General features: G+C 42.8%; 1 protein-coding gene across 6 annotated transcripts in view; it reads left to right on the top strand.

The window, feature by feature from the left end:
• Positions 1-17,223, top strand: part of LOC126998100 (neurexin-1-like) — a 193,991-nt gene that overhangs the window by 172,460 nt on the left and 4,308 nt on the right. For 4 of the 6 annotated variants that reach the window (XM_050859495.1, XM_050859491.1, XM_050859490.1 and 1 more), the window contains exons 7-26: positions 1,121-1,273; positions 3,036-3,086; positions 5,514-5,621; positions 7,429-7,621; positions 7,977-8,159; positions 8,318-8,461; positions 8,764-8,981; positions 9,438-9,546; positions 9,874-10,079; positions 10,368-10,539; positions 10,730-10,972; positions 11,164-11,325; positions 11,485-11,604; positions 11,915-12,087; positions 12,348-12,519; positions 12,994-13,053; positions 15,332-15,423; positions 15,667-15,822; positions 16,018-16,138; positions 16,525-16,716. In XM_050859495.1, the coding sequence (XP_050715452.1) occupies positions 1,121-1,273; positions 3,036-3,086; positions 5,514-5,621; positions 7,429-7,621; positions 7,977-8,159; positions 8,318-8,461; positions 8,764-8,981; positions 9,438-9,546; positions 9,874-10,079; positions 10,368-10,539; positions 10,730-10,972; positions 11,164-11,325; positions 11,485-11,604; positions 11,915-12,087; positions 12,348-12,519; positions 12,994-13,053; positions 15,332-15,423; positions 15,667-15,822; positions 16,018-16,138; positions 16,525-16,716 (3,028 nt within the window). The remainder of the gene's footprint in view (positions 1-1,120; positions 1,274-3,035; positions 3,087-5,513; positions 5,622-7,428; positions 7,622-7,976; positions 8,160-8,317; positions 8,462-8,763; positions 8,982-9,437; positions 9,547-9,873; positions 10,080-10,367; positions 10,540-10,729; positions 10,973-11,163; positions 11,326-11,484; positions 11,605-11,914; positions 12,088-12,347; positions 12,520-12,993; positions 13,054-15,331; positions 15,424-15,666; positions 15,823-16,017; positions 16,139-16,524; positions 16,717-17,223) is intronic. The other 2 variants (XM_050859492.1, XM_050859494.1) reach the window with 2 other exon arrangements.

Raw genomic sequence — 17,223 nt, forward strand, 5'->3', positions numbered from 1 at the left:
TCTCAGGTGATTTTTTTATAGTCATGTTTTGCTTTGTTTGTATGTTCTGTCTGTCTGTCTCTTCTAATCCGTCATTATATTATTCGATGGCGTGGGGGTAATAGGAAGTTTGTAGCATCCTTTCCTTTTACTTGTTATCTTTGTTGTTCTTTCTCTATATATTCATCCCGTAAACCATACTAATATTTCATGCAGCTTTATTGTTTGTGTTTTTGTTTATTTATTTATTTATATTTTTTCACTCAGTAGCTGCTTCCGTGAAAAGGTTCGTCAGCCGGCAATGTTTCGAGGTAGCCTAATTTAAAAGTTTGAACGCGGGAAAACTATAAAAGTTGATGAGTTTTGTTCCCGTGAATATTTTTCGGAGGGTTCTGCTTCCTGGTAATTAATGTATCAGGCTCAGGAATTCTTATTAGAGGTAATCAAATGCTGTCGGGAATAAGTTTGTCATTACATAGCTTTTCGGTGTACCTCAGAGCATCAAGGTTGGAATTCCTGCTACCACCTGTGTCTCTATGGGTGAAATTGAAAGTGTTTAGCCTCTCTCGGTAATAATTAGAGGTGCATCAGCGCAGGTATTTCCCGTTAAAAGATTCGCATTCGTGTCCCGGGAAACGAAATCGCCAAATATTCTTCGTGTTTCCCGGGGACCAAACTGCATCAGCTCAAGCGTTCGTGGTATAGATGATGGTGTTTAGATTTTGTGTTCTTTGTTTCTTTGGGCATGTCAGTGTTGGGCTCTCTCCTTCCCAGTGTGGCCCCGCGTTCCATCACTGCTACATCTTCCTTTCTTTCATAGTTTCAAGCAAAGAATCGGTCCCCCCCCCCCCATTTCCTCAGCCTCCCCTTCACCCACCCTTCTCTCACCGTTCTCTCAGTTGGTTTCCACGTTTCCCCTTACCATTTCCTCCCCCTTTCCTGTTATTCGTCTATTCCCTCACTGTTTACTCGCCATTTCCATCCCTTCCCTAACCATTTCCTCTTTCCTTTCCTCGGTTATCCATCCCTTCTTATACCTTTTTTCTTTCTTTCCTCGCCTCCCTTCCCTTGCCATTTACCATACCTTCTTTGCCATTTATTCTCCACCCCTTCCCTCACCGCTTTCTCCTCTCTCCCGCAGGTGGAATACGTCGCCGACAGTGTGAGGCTTGACATCATTCGCACGGCGCGCCAAGGCAGCCCCCTCCTGCACGTCAAAGGCAAGGTCGACTACATGTGTCTCGAGGTGGAGGCCGGCGACCCCGTGTCCTTCACCACTCAAGAATCCTACCTGGTAAGTGGAGGATCCTTCTGTCATTCTATACTTTCTATTTCTCATATTCATCTTTTATTTAGTCTCATTCTGGTTCTTAGTCTTCTTTTTCTTTATTTTTCTCCTACTTCTCTACTCTGATATTACACGTTTACTCCATTACCATCACCACTCACACACACACACACACACACACACACACACACACCTTCGCCCAAACCTTTCAAATCCATCACTCTGTTAGTACATAAACAAGTCTAAGAAAAAAAATATTTATGTTAAAGTGATTTTCTTACACTTTTCTACAAGTTAGTTTTTTTCTTTTGATACTCTGGAAGAAACACCAAGTTATCATCTTTTTCTCCTGTTACTTTCTGAGGTGTGCTGGAAGGGAAGAATACAGCAACACCTTATTTTATACTTATTATTCTTATCCATTGTCTTTCCTTTACAAATATAAGTCAAATTTAAGGTAGGCAGGGATTCCCTCTACCTCCTCACCTGCTAGGTCAAGGTCACATCGCAGTGCTACCGACCTTCTTTGTCTAGCGAGGTCAAGTTGCGTCACTCTAATAAAATCTCTACCAAATCTTTCCGGGGGTAATTTCCAAGCCATTTCTCAGCCTCTCTGCATAGTCCTCACTCCCCCAAGACTGTGATGTGCCCAGCCCTGTACTTACTTGCCTTCACCGTAGTAAACTCCTTGCCAGCACCGTATCTCAGAGCGGCACAGTATTGCCAACACCTCGGTATATAAACACACCTCACTCCTCTCATGAGCCACAACTGTGCACTGTGTCCTGACTCTCCACCGTCGCCCTCACTGTAGTGTCACTGTAGTTGTCTGTGTGAAGACCCCTGACCTGACCTGTTCACCATCCATGAGCCTTTGATTCTTGATGACCTCCATGCAGTGTGAGGGTGTTGTTACCTGTAGATTGATTAAGGTGTGGACTAAGATCTCACCTGTACTTAAACAACTTCCATAAAAAGCCAAATAATGTTAAAGCTAATTGTGATACCTGTTCCTGTACACGTATGATTTTTTTGTTGTTGTTTCCGAAAGTATTGAGAGGCACAAAACTGACGAAAATAATACTTGTGTCAAATTCACATCAGACAAAACAAGAGGAAGGAAAACACCAGAGGGAAACAAGTGGCCATAAACGGAAATTCCTGACGGAGTTGCTTGACTTAAATTGAGAAGAAAATGACAGTCGTAAATGAAACATGGGTGTGAGGGACCGTGGAGTTATATGGAGTGGCGATGTTCATGGTAGCCAGATGAAAAAGAAAAATGTGGAAAGAAAATACAAAATAGAAGCAGTGCATTTAGGGTAGAAATTTAGTGTCCTTTTGTCTTTGAATATTGTGTCTTTATTTTATTTTGCCTGTTTCCTACTATGCAGCCTCTTTTCTCTTTTCTCACCTCTCCTCTCCTCTCTCTCTCTCTCTCTCTCTCTCTCTCTCTCTCTCTCTCTCTCTCTCTCTCTCTCTCTCTCTCTCTCTCTCTCTCTCTCTCTCTCTCTCTCTCTCTCTCTCTCTCTCTCTCTCTCTCTCTCTCTCTCTCTCTCTCTCCAGCTTTGTTTTGTGTATTGTAAAAAAGTATTATTCACCACATATGTCTATCGTTCTTTTCTTCCTTGTGTGTGTACCAGTTTTATTTAGTTATGAAACAGACATAAAAAAAGGCAAAAGACCAAAAAAAATAAAAAAATAGAGCTTGTTGATATGAATGTAATTGGAGCTGACCCGCCCCCCCACCCCCGCCCCCCTCATGCAGGATGGCCCGGAGAATGGTGTGGTTAAGTTTACGAGACCCGACGCCTTCCTGGTAAGCCTTCATCCAGTGCGCGACGCCAGTACCACCACAACCACCACCAAAGCTTGTGCATGCCTGGCCCCCTTCACGCCCCTACTAACCATAACCTCAATCTCTTCTCTCGTCTTTCCTTGTCTCTCGTTTCAACATACACGCTGCTCCTCCTCCTCCTCGTCCTCCTTCCGCCTCGCCTCCGTCCCTCTCTCTGTAATTCACCCACATTACCACGGGGAGAACAGAGTCAACCCTATATAGGTTATGAATATTCTATGAAGGCGAGGGCAAATTGGATTGATTGGAAGACTCCCACACAGACTGAGCAGGAGCAGCGGCGTCTCTCTCTCTCTCTCTCTCTCTCTCTCTCTCTCTCTCTCTCTCTCGCTCTCTCTCTCTCTCTCTCTCTCTCTCTCTCTCTCTCTCTCTCTCTCTCTCTCTCTCTCTCTCTCTCTCTCTCTCTCTCTCTCTCTCTCTCTCTCTCTCTCTCTCTCTCTCTCTCTCTCTCTCTCTCTCTCTCTTTGTCTCTATCTATCCAACCATCTCTTTCTATCTATCTATCTTTCTGTCTATCTGTCTCGCACACTCGGCACAGCATCTCAAGCCATTTCCTGGTTGAGGTGTTGTTGCACTGGCCGCTGATGTCTCCCCCCACCGCCAGGGACACCGGTCACCCTGTAGACGCTTGTGACATTCTGCGCGCACACTTTTCCACTGCTGAGGGCGTCCGGTGTGGCCCCGCTCTCACCAGTTTCTATTTCAGTGCCACCCTTTCGTTCTTGGGCACACCTGTTGCCTCCCACCACCACAGGCAGCATAACAGCATGTCCACATTATTATTATTATTATCACTTGGCTGCGAGGGAAAGAGAAACAGAGGCACAAATGCATATCTGAAATCCTTTGGGATATGATTTGTTCCCGGGGTGGGCCAGAACCCGCTCCGGCTGTCAACCTGCCCGCCGTGGCCTCCTTCTTCAGCCTCCCTCGCAGGTTGTTGCAGCTGCAGTCGATCTTGTCCTTAAGGGAAAACACACAACTAAATTTGTTGCTGATTTTGACATGTAAACTTCCGTTCATTATCATATTTTTTCTTCACTGTCTTGACGTCACTCCTCGCACCACCGCTGCCTCAGTAGCACTTGTGTGTTACAATTTGATGGAGTAGTTTGAGTTTCTGTTAGTTTCCTTCTATCCTTTCACCACAGACTTCTCTTTTTACTCACACCAGGAGAATTTTCTGTCTCGATGTTGCACAGCACTGCCTCCACCCTACCGGCACCTCCCACAGCACTGACAGGCACCCACTGCACCGGTCTTCACCCAGCACTTACCCTTCCCTCAGCACGGACCAAATCCTGTCTGTCTGTGGCAGACATTTTTCTCTTTAGGTGTCGCGTGTTATGTTCTAGGCAGAGAATGTTCTTGCATCAGCGTTCTCTGGCTTAGGTGTTACTAACTTGGCTTTAGGGGACTCACCTGGTTACTAATTTACTTTCATAATCTAACTTGGGAGCCAATAGTACTAACCACTGCTCACAGCAGACTATGTATAGACTACCTTGTAGCCATGTGAACTAACCATGTGGCCATATCCATGGGTTGTAGCAACATTGCTTTGATCATCTCAACTTATATGTTGTCTTAGAGTAACATAGTTGATAGAAAGTTATTAGTGCAGCAAGAATTCAGTAATAGTGTTTTCAGCAGTAATTACCAATAAGTTAATTTTTTGTGTATGATATTGTTTATCATGCCTGCCATTCAGTTGATGAATATCATCAATGGTTCTATAAAAGTAATTTCTCACTTTTACTCCCTATTTTATATCTTATGATATCTGATTTACTATAATTTATATGCCATCTGCCAATTTTGTTCCTCTTTGATGCAGAAATCTATTTTGTATTAGTGACTAACTGAGGTTATGTTTTTAGGTTCAGTGGTAATAGTTTCATTAATATCTCTCTATGTCTATCAAGGCATTTGTATTTTCTTATCTATTTTTTCTTTCCCCTCACTCACAATCTTTTGTCTGTTTTCAGAGCTTGATCTTCCATTTAAGGTTCCTCCTCCACTCCTTAATAACTTTCTTCCCCTTCTCACAGCTTCTCTTTCCTTCCTTCTGTCCAGCCTCTCTTTCATGCAATTCTTGTCTCCGCTCTCAGATTCCTTTCTCTCCTCATTTCCCTCCTCACAGGTTTTATTTTCTTACTTTTTGTCTATCCTCACAGATTTCTTTCTCTAATTCCTGTCCTTTCTTGCAGATCCTTCCATTCCCTCTTATACAGTCCCTTTTCCTTATTTCCTTTTCCTCCTTCCAGATCCTCTCTTCTATTCCCTTATCTCTCCTTCCCATATCCTCCTCTGAGCTCCTTCCTGCCATCACTGTAGCGTCCTCAGATCTCCTTCAGCCCATCCTCAGGTTCACCCGTCTCCCTGCAGGTGTTGCCAGCTTGGGAGGCTGCCCGGCAAGGATCTGTGAGCTTCAAGATGCGCACCACGGAGCCTGATGGCCTCCTCATGTTCAACTCTGGCTCCCTGGCAGCTCAGGTGAGGAGGGACACTTGACCTCGGTTGCTTGGCTCCTTTCTGGCCTCATTAGGGTGGAAGCGAGGATGTGTGTGTGTCTCTTGCATCTTTTATGACATTTTAAGATCCATCATGCAAGTTTAAAGTATTTTCCACTTATACTTCAGAGTGAAAAGTTTGGCTATGAATACTGATTGGTGGGTGTTGATCGTGTTTGCATGTGTTTTCACTTCTTTTGTTATATATCAACACTAGTCATCTTTAAATATTTCATCGCATGGGCATTTATTCCTTATTTTCTTCAATATGAGTATTGTAGTTACAGATTTATTTTTATCACAGACATTATTATTTGGGACTCTTCGAGATAACAAATTACTATCTTTACTGTATGGTTGTAGGAAGACTTGGTAAAAGTATGCAATTTTTTACTGGACTGTGCTGCATTAACTCAACAATGACACACCACTTACTGCAGCCTTTACTTTGACATGCTTGAATTTGACATACTATTTCATCTACGGTCAACATTTCTTTCTGGATATTTTTCCCATTTGACACTGATCTTCCTGTAAGACTCAGACCTACATCAATTCTCTTTATATGTGGCATTCCAAATACTACTGATTCCTAACTTTCATATCTTGCATGCGAGTTTGAGATTTGAGGAATGAGTGTGCCTGAGAAACGTGAGTGTTGACAGAGAAGATATCTTGACAGAGTGTGTTTGTGACCAGACGGAGTTGGGTGGACCGTGGCGAGTATAAAACCATCTTGACTTATGAGCATTTCTCTGGCTTCCCATTGTGTTAGCGAAGGACTTTCACCCTCAAGATAACAGTGGTGTGCCGTAACACTAGCAGCAGGACAGATGACATTTATTCTTCCTCACTGGAAACTCCATGACAGTGAGGCTCTAACAACGAGTCCCCTGACCATGATATATGTACCTCCAGAAGACCTCTGACCCTAAGGTGGCCACCCGAGACACCTTACCCAGGTACCTTTGACTGTAAGGTGCTTCCAGGACTCTATACAGGTGCCTCTGACTGTAAGGTGCCAACCAAGACATTACTACACAGGCGCCTCTGACCTTAAGGTTCATCCGGCCGGGACACTTCCCTGGGGTGTCCCTAAGGTGCCTGACCCACAGCTGCTGACCACGAGCTATCTGACTGATGTGTTACCTTTGCTAGGGACATTGTGTGAGCCACTTTAGTGATGCAGGTACCATAATGACCAGTAAGTCTTTCACTAGATCTTGATATTGCAAATTCCTGACTTCAGCATATTATTTCTTCCATAGTTTTTCCAGTTTTATATCTGATGCATCTGCATGTTTGGGTTTTATGCATATTTTTCCAAGTATTTTGTGGTTATATTTATATGATAGAAGATAAGTTCTCTACTGATATTAAATTCTATTGATACAACGTTAGGAAGAATATCCATGGCATGTGATGAAGAGGAAGAATGATAATGTAAAGTGTTTAGTTGTTTTTTGCATATATAACAAAAAAAGTGAGTGAGGGAGGATGGAAAATAATAACTGAAGGTAAGATGATTAGTGAGGAAGGTTACACATGGAAGTTTAGCAGAAAAGAGAATAAGGCTGACACTGAGTACGATAAGACTACAGAGTACAGATTAAACCTCCTGGTGAGTAGAACAGACACACTTTGTTTTAATACTTCAGTCTTTTTGCACACTAATATCTCATCACATAACACAAGAAATCAGACTTATTTAAGAGAGTTCACTATAGGGGGGACACACAACCCCACCAGTGCTGCAGACCCAGCTAACTCATCCTCCGTCTCCCCTCAAGGGTGACTTTTTTGCCTTGGAGCTGCTTGAGGGTCACCTGTACCTGCACCTCAGCCTTGGGTCAGGGTCTCGCCGGGTCAAGGCCACCAACAGGAGGATCGATGATGGCTGGTGGCACGAGGTGACACTCAACAGGGATGCTCAGGCGGGCCGCATCACCGTGGACGAAGGGGCAAATGACTTCACCACACCAGGTAAGGCTTGAGGAGGCTGGGAATGAATTGTTTCTAAGGAAAGCTTGTGAGTATATTTTTCCGAGGTGACTTTCAAAGAGGTAATCCTTTATAGAATGTCCTGAGAATTTTTGAAGCCATTACATACACTATCAGCTGCCTTGACTATCACTAAAGTCATCAAGAGGCTTAATGGTCATATGTTGCATTGATGGATACCTAAATGTTCTCTTTTTACAATGGGGAAATCATTTTCATCATCAATAAGGTCATGAAGAGACATAGTAATCATGTACAAGAGTAGTGCATGCATAATCTCTTAATATCACTGAGAGGCATGTCCAAAACTTTGACTCAACACAATTTCCTCCTGCAGGAGACTCTCACCGGCTGGACCTGGATGGAGCGCTGTATGTTGGTGGTGTGAGCAGCGGCGTGGAGGTGCCCCCGGAGGTGTGGTCTGGCAGGCTGGGGCTGGGCTATGTGGGGTGCATGAGGGACCTGGTGATCAATGGACTGGCATCTGACCTCGCCTCCTTTGCCAAGAAACAAGACTCTGGTGAGAAAGACATTTTGTAAAGCCAAAAACTCACAAAAATATTATGCAGAGAAGTGTTACATGTGCACTTCACAAACATGCTGACTTCTAAAGGATCTAGACCATAAAAAATATATCTATGTCTTCCCAACCACTCACAGCTTCTTGCTCTTCCACAGGTTCAATTGTCAACTTCTGCCACAGCGATGGAGGCTCCTGCTCCTCCAACCCCTGCATGCACGGAGGTTCCTGCCGCGAGGGCTGGGGACGCTTCATATGTGACTGCTCCCACACCTCCTTTGTTGGGCCAACCTGCGGCAAAGGTAAAGATGCTCTGGAAAAAAAATGCTATGGATTTCATTTATCTGTTTGTTGCAAGGCATAGTGAATCAATACTTTTCTTCTTTTTAATCCATCTTACATTTTTTAATAATTTTCAGTTTTCATTATGTTGTTTATAAAATAGTTCTACTTTCACATTCATAGTAAGAAAATAAACCTCCTTATGAAAGTAATAATTTCATTACATGGCATGAAAACATTTATTCCACTTCATTTAAGCACAAAATGTATAATTATTCCTCAGCTTTATCATATAACTCAATCCCTCTCTTTTTCACCCCAGATGCTGCCACACTGAGCTTTGATGGAACCCAGTATGTGCGAATGTTCTCTGACCAGGAGTCCAACACCCAGGCTGAAGACATCACATTCAGGTTCCGCACCAACCGACCAAACGGCCTCCTTCTGGCCACCACATCCACCCTCTCCTCTGACAGGCTGGAGCTGGCACTGCAGGCAGGCAAACTCAGACTCACCGTCAAGCTGGGAGACAAGGACAAGGTGAGAAGATGCTACACGTCATTTAACTCTCCTTTGATGTAAAATAATGAGCATGAAGAGATGGTAAATATGTCAAAACTGTTATCTTTCTCTCTGCCTGAAATTGGAAGTTTAGTCAGGCAAATATCAGTACTGTTTGTAGGAACCTGTTACTTATGAAAAGTAATATAGTCTATCGATTTTAACATGAGCCCTTGGGTGCGACCCAGTCGTTGTCTTTCTCTCTAATCCCAAGTCATTCATAATGCCATGCAGTCATTTTATGAGTGTATATATATTCCATAAATAGATAACATACAGACTAACAGTGAGACAGATCGCCATGCACAGGTCATCGCTAGATTTGTAAGCAATGGGGGTTTCCTCGGCCCAAGCCACAGGGCTCAAGTTAGAGTCAATGGACTATAGTGTATTCCTTTGACAATCTAGTAAATTAATGAAAACGGAAACCTCCAGGTGGTGCATGTGGGCAATGGATTCAACGATCAGCAGTGGCACTCAGTCCGGCTGGAGAGGAGAGCCACACAAGTATCCCTTCGAGTTGACAATGAATCACCAGTTTTGGGTAAGTATCTGACCTCTTGCCCTTGCCTATCATCCATTTTTAGTCTCTTTTTTTTTCACACATAAATATCACTTTGTAGTTTGTTGTATTAATGTGGTTCACTCTCTTTCCCTTCCATTTCTTTCATTATTACCCTTTCAGCTTTATATATACATCAACCACATTCTCAGCCTTTTGTGCTGAATATCTTTAAATTTTCCTGACATTGTTACACTCACCTTTTTATGCCATCCTCTAGCCCTTCATTATACACCATTCTACAGTTTCTTCATTATACACATCTGTCCAATTCCTCCATTATTCATTTCCTCCTCCTTGCCTTCGCAGACCACACCATGGGCCGCCACAGCATCCTGCAGTACCGGGACATCCACGTTGGCATGGTGAGCAATGACTCCAGCACCTTCCCCTCCCCACCACCCGCTGGTGTGCCTGGCCCCATCCCTCCCTTCATTGGCGAGATGCAGAGTTTGTACATCAATGGGAAATATGTCTTTGAGATGGCCCGTGCTGGACACCTCAACAGGATGGAGGTAAGTCGTTGGCAGTGGTGAATAGTGCAATACTTTAAACCCACTTCATTTGATTTTCAGATTAGCCTTTCACTCTGTAATTTGTGTAGTAGGTCAATAAGTTATTTCTCCTAGTTATTTGAAACTTATAAGCACTCCAAATACAAGAAAAATATCACCTATATATATATTTGCTGTAACACTCCACGTATCGTTTTGACATGGCAGCAAATTCTACTCATGCATATTCTGAGTTGCTATTATACTGACCTTGTCCCACAGCTACATAAGGTTTCTCCACACCTACAGGTGAGCGCAGTGTTTGGCCGCAGCTCCCAGGTTGTGCATCACCCTGTCACCTTCAAGAGCCGGGCAGCCTACGTGGCCCTCCACCAACTCAAGGCTTACTCCTCCACCAACATCTACTTCCAATTCAAGACACACCAGCCTTCAGGTCTCCTCATGTACAATGGGGGTAAAGGTGAGGGCTGCAGGGCAATGTGATATCTCTGATGCTGTTGTAGAGGAGGGTTACTGTAAAGCTTGGTTCACCTTTGCAGTGCATTGAAAAGTACTTTCTGCCATTGAATATTGTCACTTAAGAGTATCCTACACCTTACACAGCTAATGATCCAAGTGTCCAGGGTGACATATTTTTTCTTTTCTTGCAGGCCATGACTTCCTGGCCCTGGAGCTGGTCAACGGCCATGTCCACCTCGTCTTCAGCCTTGGGGAGCGACCATTCCGTGTCCGGGACAGCAACAAAATGGCACTGAATGACAACAAATGGCATGTGGTTACTGTGAGCCGGCCGTCCTCCCTCCAGCACACCCTCCTGGTGGACGACACCCTCACCACCGTCACCAATGAAGGCTCCAGCGACACTCTTGACCTGCAGGGCTTCCTCTACTTGGGTGAGTGTTTGAACTTCATTATTTTTCTTGAACCGGACACCTGCTCACTACTAGCCATTTTATGAATTCAAAATATTTGTGTAAAAAATCAAAAATACTTGAAAAACACCATTTAAAGTTAAGTAAAAGTCTACAGTGAATTAGTCAAAGGAGAAATTCATGCATAATCACATGGTAATTCCTTTCCACAGGTGGTGTTCCCCCAGAAATGTACACCAGACTGCCGCGCCACATCCTCTCCCGCGCTGGCTTTGAGGGCTGCATGGCTTCCCTGGACCTGAATGGCGAGGCTCCAGACCCCGCTGGCAAGGATGTCCCACTCATGTCCAACCATGTCCACGCCGGATGTGAAGGTCAGTGGATCAGTTCTCATTGAGTTTGATTATATCTGACACAAACAGGCAATAAGGAATAGTTATAATTAAGAAGATTTTTTTTCTAGATATACTTACAATGACTTCTACTTTGTTGCCTTTATGACTGTGTTATGACCTCAAATATTGCCTCCGCAGGGCCCAGCACCAAGTGCCACCGGAATGCCTGTGCCAATGGTGGAACATGTGTGCAGCAGTGGAACTCCTACACCTGCAACTGCGACTTGACCTCCTACACTGGCCCCACCTGCTCTGATGGTGAGTACGTGAGCCTTTATAGTAAAAAAGATAATCATGTCGGCATTTCTGGTTTGTCGAGTTTATTTACTAATACAACCACAGAAATATACACCTTACCAACACCAAAGCTGGACTGAATCAGACATATGCATTGTAAGGAGCACATTGTGGTCTTGAGTGAGAGTTAGAAAGTTAAAACAACACATAATTTCTTTTTAATTAAAACCAAAATGCTTTACACATAAAGTCTGGAATGTTTGGTGCCTCATAGATCCTCTAAAACAGCAACCACAACACTCACAATCCAAACTTTTTCCTTTCTTCACAGAGGCTACATCCTACGAGTTCAACCGTGGACTCGTCACCTTCCAGTACCCAGATGGCCGGTGGCCTGACTCTCGCCGGGACCTGCTGGCACTTGGCTTCATGACTCACCAGGATGATGCTGTGCTGCTCAGACTTGACTCGGCAAATTCAAATGATTACATGGAACTAGAGATTGTAAGTGTGCTACCACCGACAGCAATTCATTGAGTAAATGTGTTTGTGGAGAAAGCTGTCGTGAGTTTTCTGTTGCTGATAGCATTTTGTTGTTGACTCTTTTATGTCATGTAGTGTTTTGGAAAAATTAATCTTGGTCACTACCTTTCTGAATGCCATTCCTGTAACAAAAAGGGATATCATTTTTCTCTGTGTGTTTGTTTGATTTCACTATTCAAGTTGTGTTACGAAAATTTGAACAATGTGAATGTTTTACCCAGATTGATGGGAACATCTTTGTGGTGTACAACATGGGCACCGAGGACCACCCCGTCGGGGAGATAATGTCCAAGGTCAACGATGGGATGTACCATGTCGTCCGCTTCATTCGCTCCGGACCCAACGCCACCGTGCAGATTGACGACTATGAAATACAGGAGAAGAATCCAACAGGTGAGCTTGCTGGGCTCAGGTGTGGCTGTTGGTAGCTGTTACATGACAAACTCTTCAAGAACTCATATTCATATATATTCCCAAATATCTAAGCAATGGAATGAAAAGCTTATGTACAAATAGGCAATAGTTCACATATATTGTTCTAGATGTATTTCCATTGGAACTGTAGAAAAGTAGTACACACACACACACACACACACACACACACACACACACACACACACACACACACACACAGGAAATACATGCTCATACTCACACTCATACCCTCCTACTCCCCCTCACACACACACACACACACACACACACACACACACACACACACACTCACAGACACACACAGAATATAAATAAGTAAGAGCGTTACAGTCTGCAATTTAAGAGCAGAGCTGGTGTGGAACCAAAAAGGGACTCTCTCTCTCCATCACGACACACATCAAATCACAAAATTTTGCACCCATTCCCTTTCAGATGTTGAGGGTAACAGTAACTTCAGAGTGTTGAAGAAGCTCAGGTCTGGAACCTGGCATGGTGAGAATCGACTCTAATACACTCAGGATGAATATAAACCTCACCAATTTTTTTGAGGGCACAAGACTGTTGCTTGTCAAGAGTCTTACTTGTGGCAGTCTCGTAGTCTTGTCTGTACTTGGAGAGCAGGAGTGTGACATAGATGGCACTGCAACTAATGAGCCTTCAGATATACACATCTTCCTGCTCTCAAAGATTCTGAAAGATTATTTCTATCATTTTGTTGGAACTAGAATTTCTCATCAACAGCTACAACTTATATTTGAAATAACTCATAATTATATTATTGTATCACTTTAACCTTTTGCTAAAAGCAAATAACTTTTGAGATTGCCACAAGTACTGCACGATGCTCTCTGCACAATGGATCTTCACCAAACTTTTACAAGGATTTAAAGCACACAAAAATGTCTTTTCTTTATCACAAGTATCGGTGTTTTGAAATGCACAGTAAATCCCGACACACTTCTCACCTACGTTTCGTCTTATGCTGTTTTATGCACCAAACGTGTACATGTTATTTATAGACTAAAACTTTAACTTCTCACTTTATTTAAAGCTGTTTTCATGTGGGCACATTTATTATCTTTATGTAAAATCCTCATGGAAGAGTAAGTTGTAAAGAAAGAGGTCATAGAAAATGTAGATTTTCAGAACATTTTTTCAAGACTGTCACAATGCAGTTTTCTTTGATCTCCTCTTTACAGAAAATTTCTCTTGATTTGAGATTGTTCTACTGAGATTTATTTAACATTTCAGTGGAATAATTGAACAATAACTACTTATTTCTATAAATGATATTTTTTATCCTTAAGAGTTCTCATTACATTCATGGATAAAGGTCTTTTAGTAGAGTTCACAGCTAAACTTTACCTATAGACAATCACTTTTATGATTAGCACTATATATTCTCTGGATGAACCTAAATTACTTCTTGCTTTTGCCTCTACGTATATGTAAGTCAACATATTTCCAGATACAATTTTGCTCACTTTGACCAGTTTGGTGTGAGAGGCTTGGCAGGAAGCAGAGCTCAGACACAACTCCGTAATGTGATCTGTTCCTCCCAGGTCCTCCCTCCTCTCAGGGGTGGTGGTGTGGCTCCTCCCTCCACAAAGATGCATGTGTCAGGCTCCAGGCACAGATCTAATCTATGGATACTCTGCACAATTATTTTCTCCCCCCGTCCTATGTCTCTGTCTCCATCTTTACTCTTACTCGTGCACATTTGCTCAGTTATGGGCAACTGAAACAGAAGTTTTAATTAAAATGTAGAGCTCAGAATGTCTCAGTAGTCACATTAATCCTCTGTGTCATAGTAAAGTATCAGTCAGTCATTGTTAGTATTGTTATTTTAATTCAAAGAAAGGAGGAAAAGTATTACTCTCACAAAGGATTACTTGTAGCATTCTGAATCACATTGTAGGTACACCTCAGCACCGCCCTGCACTGCATGGATCTAATCTCTTCGGCGCACAGTACCATGACTCACCATCTCTGCAACATATTTACTGATTAGTGCAAAGACAAGACATGGCCAAGACATGGTGGCCACAGTGGTATTACTCACACTGACTCAGTCTTTCCAGCAAGCGTTAATTATTCTTGGTCTTTTTTCCCTCACAGTTTGTTCATGTTTTTAACTGGAGAAAAGTGTACCACTGTTGCCCCATGCCTCAAATATGCACAGTCACCTAGTTCAGATATTTGTCACTCACGTCAGCACCTATTTAGAATGTAGAGGTTGAGCCAATGGTGCTCTGGTCTTGGCCACTGTCTGTAGTAAAGGTAACTGCTTTGTTGTAAGTGAAAGTGATTGGCACATCATCACAAGACTTGTTTTGCCAGCCATATGCCATGAAAAAAGTAATTTTGATTGTATATTAAACATTTGGAAGCAAGTTTACCTTTACTAGTGTAAAACTCTATCAATATTATCATTAATAAATGTTATTCTATGGATTACTTTACTCAGGGATAGTCAATTAGGAAATTTCAGTATTATTCCTCTTAGTGCAATTTACAAGAATTTTACAGTAACGTTTAGAAATTCTCTAAGTTCATTTTCCTTAGGCCAACCCTCATCTTTACTGTCATACTTTAGAAATCAATTTTTCTAGAAGCCTTCAGAGGAGTAGATGATCTAGTATTCAACAACCTTCATTTAGTAGTGACGAGCTCATTGTGACAGGGAACAAAATACCATATTTCCTCTTTCGGCCCAGTGTTGATATTTACTATGGCCTGAATGTGACCTGGAGTTCCCCCCCTTTTCCAGGTCACCAGCTGTCGGTTTTCAACGCTCAGTCAAAGCTTCAGATTGGTGGGCGCAGGTCAAGGCGAGCCACTGCCATCGATAGGCCCTTCCAGGTGAGGACATCAAGCGGCACAGTCAAGAATATCAATTTTTTTTTCTTTTTTTTTTTTTTTGCTACTACATCTAGAAAGAAAAAAACAGGCTTGATTTCTTAGTTCTACAGTACAAAAAAATTTATTTTTATTTTGCTTCACAAGAAAATACAATTAGGTGATAAGAGAATTCAACATCATCCTGTCAAAATCTTATTACTCGTTCTTTTTTTCTTTTGCTAATCATCTGTTGTCGTTGTCCAGGGGGTCATGTCAGGATTGGTACTGAACGGGGAGCGGCCTTTTGACATGGCAGCCGAGCGCGACCCCAGAGTTGAGATCGAGGGTGAAGTCCACCTCCTGATGAACCTGCCCAGGGACCTCAATGCTCACGGCAACGACCTCAACCCATGGCAGAGGGTGAGATATTGGCATGAGTTTCCTTTCCTCTCTTCCTTATTACTTTGAAATTTATGACATATGTATGTGTTTGTATTTGGCTAGAGGGCAGAAAAGCAAAAGCCCACCAAGTGCTGCTCCAGTGAGTCATGAATGAGAGATAATGATAGATAGTGTTCAGTCTCATCATGTGGCCTTATTTTCCTCTCCAAGCAGACACCACCACTCCCTGGCCCATCACCTGGTGAGGGGGACGACTTGGTGTTCAGCGGTGCCGGGTCTGGATGTGACATGGATGATGAGGATGAGTGTATCCCCGTCTTTGACACTGGCTCAGGTGAGGGCATGGCTACAGAGAGCAGGCCGAGGTCACTGCCAATTTTCAGTGTTATCTTCACCTGCAGAATATGGGAATAAATCTTTAGACTATGTACAAAAAATACAGAAGGTTGAAAGGGCAATATATGTGATTTTATTTTTATTTTTAAGACATAGGTTAACAAACTGATTAAATTGCATTTACATGAGTCTTCATCTCTCAGAAATGCACTACACCTTTTTTCATTTTTTACAAAGAAAAAATAAAGTACTACATTAAACCTCAGAATTTGAACTACATATTACTGCTGTATATTCTTGTTTCCCCAATAGCTGAAGCAGTTCTCTAACTATACGAGTTGTTGCGAAGTTCTAAGTAACCAACCCGGGATTGTCTCCAAACAGGCGACGACCTCATCACCCCTGTCTACATCCCGCCCACCCAGCCCCCGGCCACCAAGCCTCCCCCACTCCCCCAAATCCCCGACCGTGACACTAATGGCGGCATGCGCCCCTGTGATGATGAGGACTGCTACATTGGCTCCGGCTCTGGTGAATTCAACACAGAAAATGGAGGAATAACTGACCTTGATAATGGTAAGTGGATTTGGCCTTTTGGTAAAGCTTGCTGGAATATGTTTATAGATAAATGTATTATATGTCTGTCTGTCTGTCTCATGATAGTGTTGTGTCAAACTGTCAAACTGGTCCCTTGATTCCTGGCTGGTCAGCTGCAGCATATTGCCTTGAATGGATTGCTTAGATCTCAGTTTTTAGCCTTGACAGCAGTGTGCTCAACTGAATAAGCATATGAAAAGCCATTGCTTTTGTATTTTACATTTTTAGCAATAGACATCAATAGTGGTTTGATCCAGCATTTCTGGAGCTGTAGTTATCTAGCTGATTAGTGTAGACTTCTAACTCAATTCCCAAAGAAATGTTGCATAATTTTATGAGTTAAAACACTGGATGGATGGAGGATTCTATCCTCGTCCTTGCCCGCGGCTAGCAGTCAGCCCATCCTTTATGTGGATTGGTTAGAGAAGAACTTGGAATTCCTCCCCATAAAATATTACCTAGAGCCTAAAACGAAGCAAATGGTAG

The sequence above is a fragment of the Eriocheir sinensis genome, chromosome 13 (genome assembly GCF_024679095.1).
Source record: "Eriocheir sinensis breed Jianghai 21 chromosome 13, ASM2467909v1, whole genome shotgun sequence".
Taxonomy (NCBI): domain Eukaryota; kingdom Metazoa; phylum Arthropoda; class Malacostraca; order Decapoda; family Varunidae; genus Eriocheir; species Eriocheir sinensis.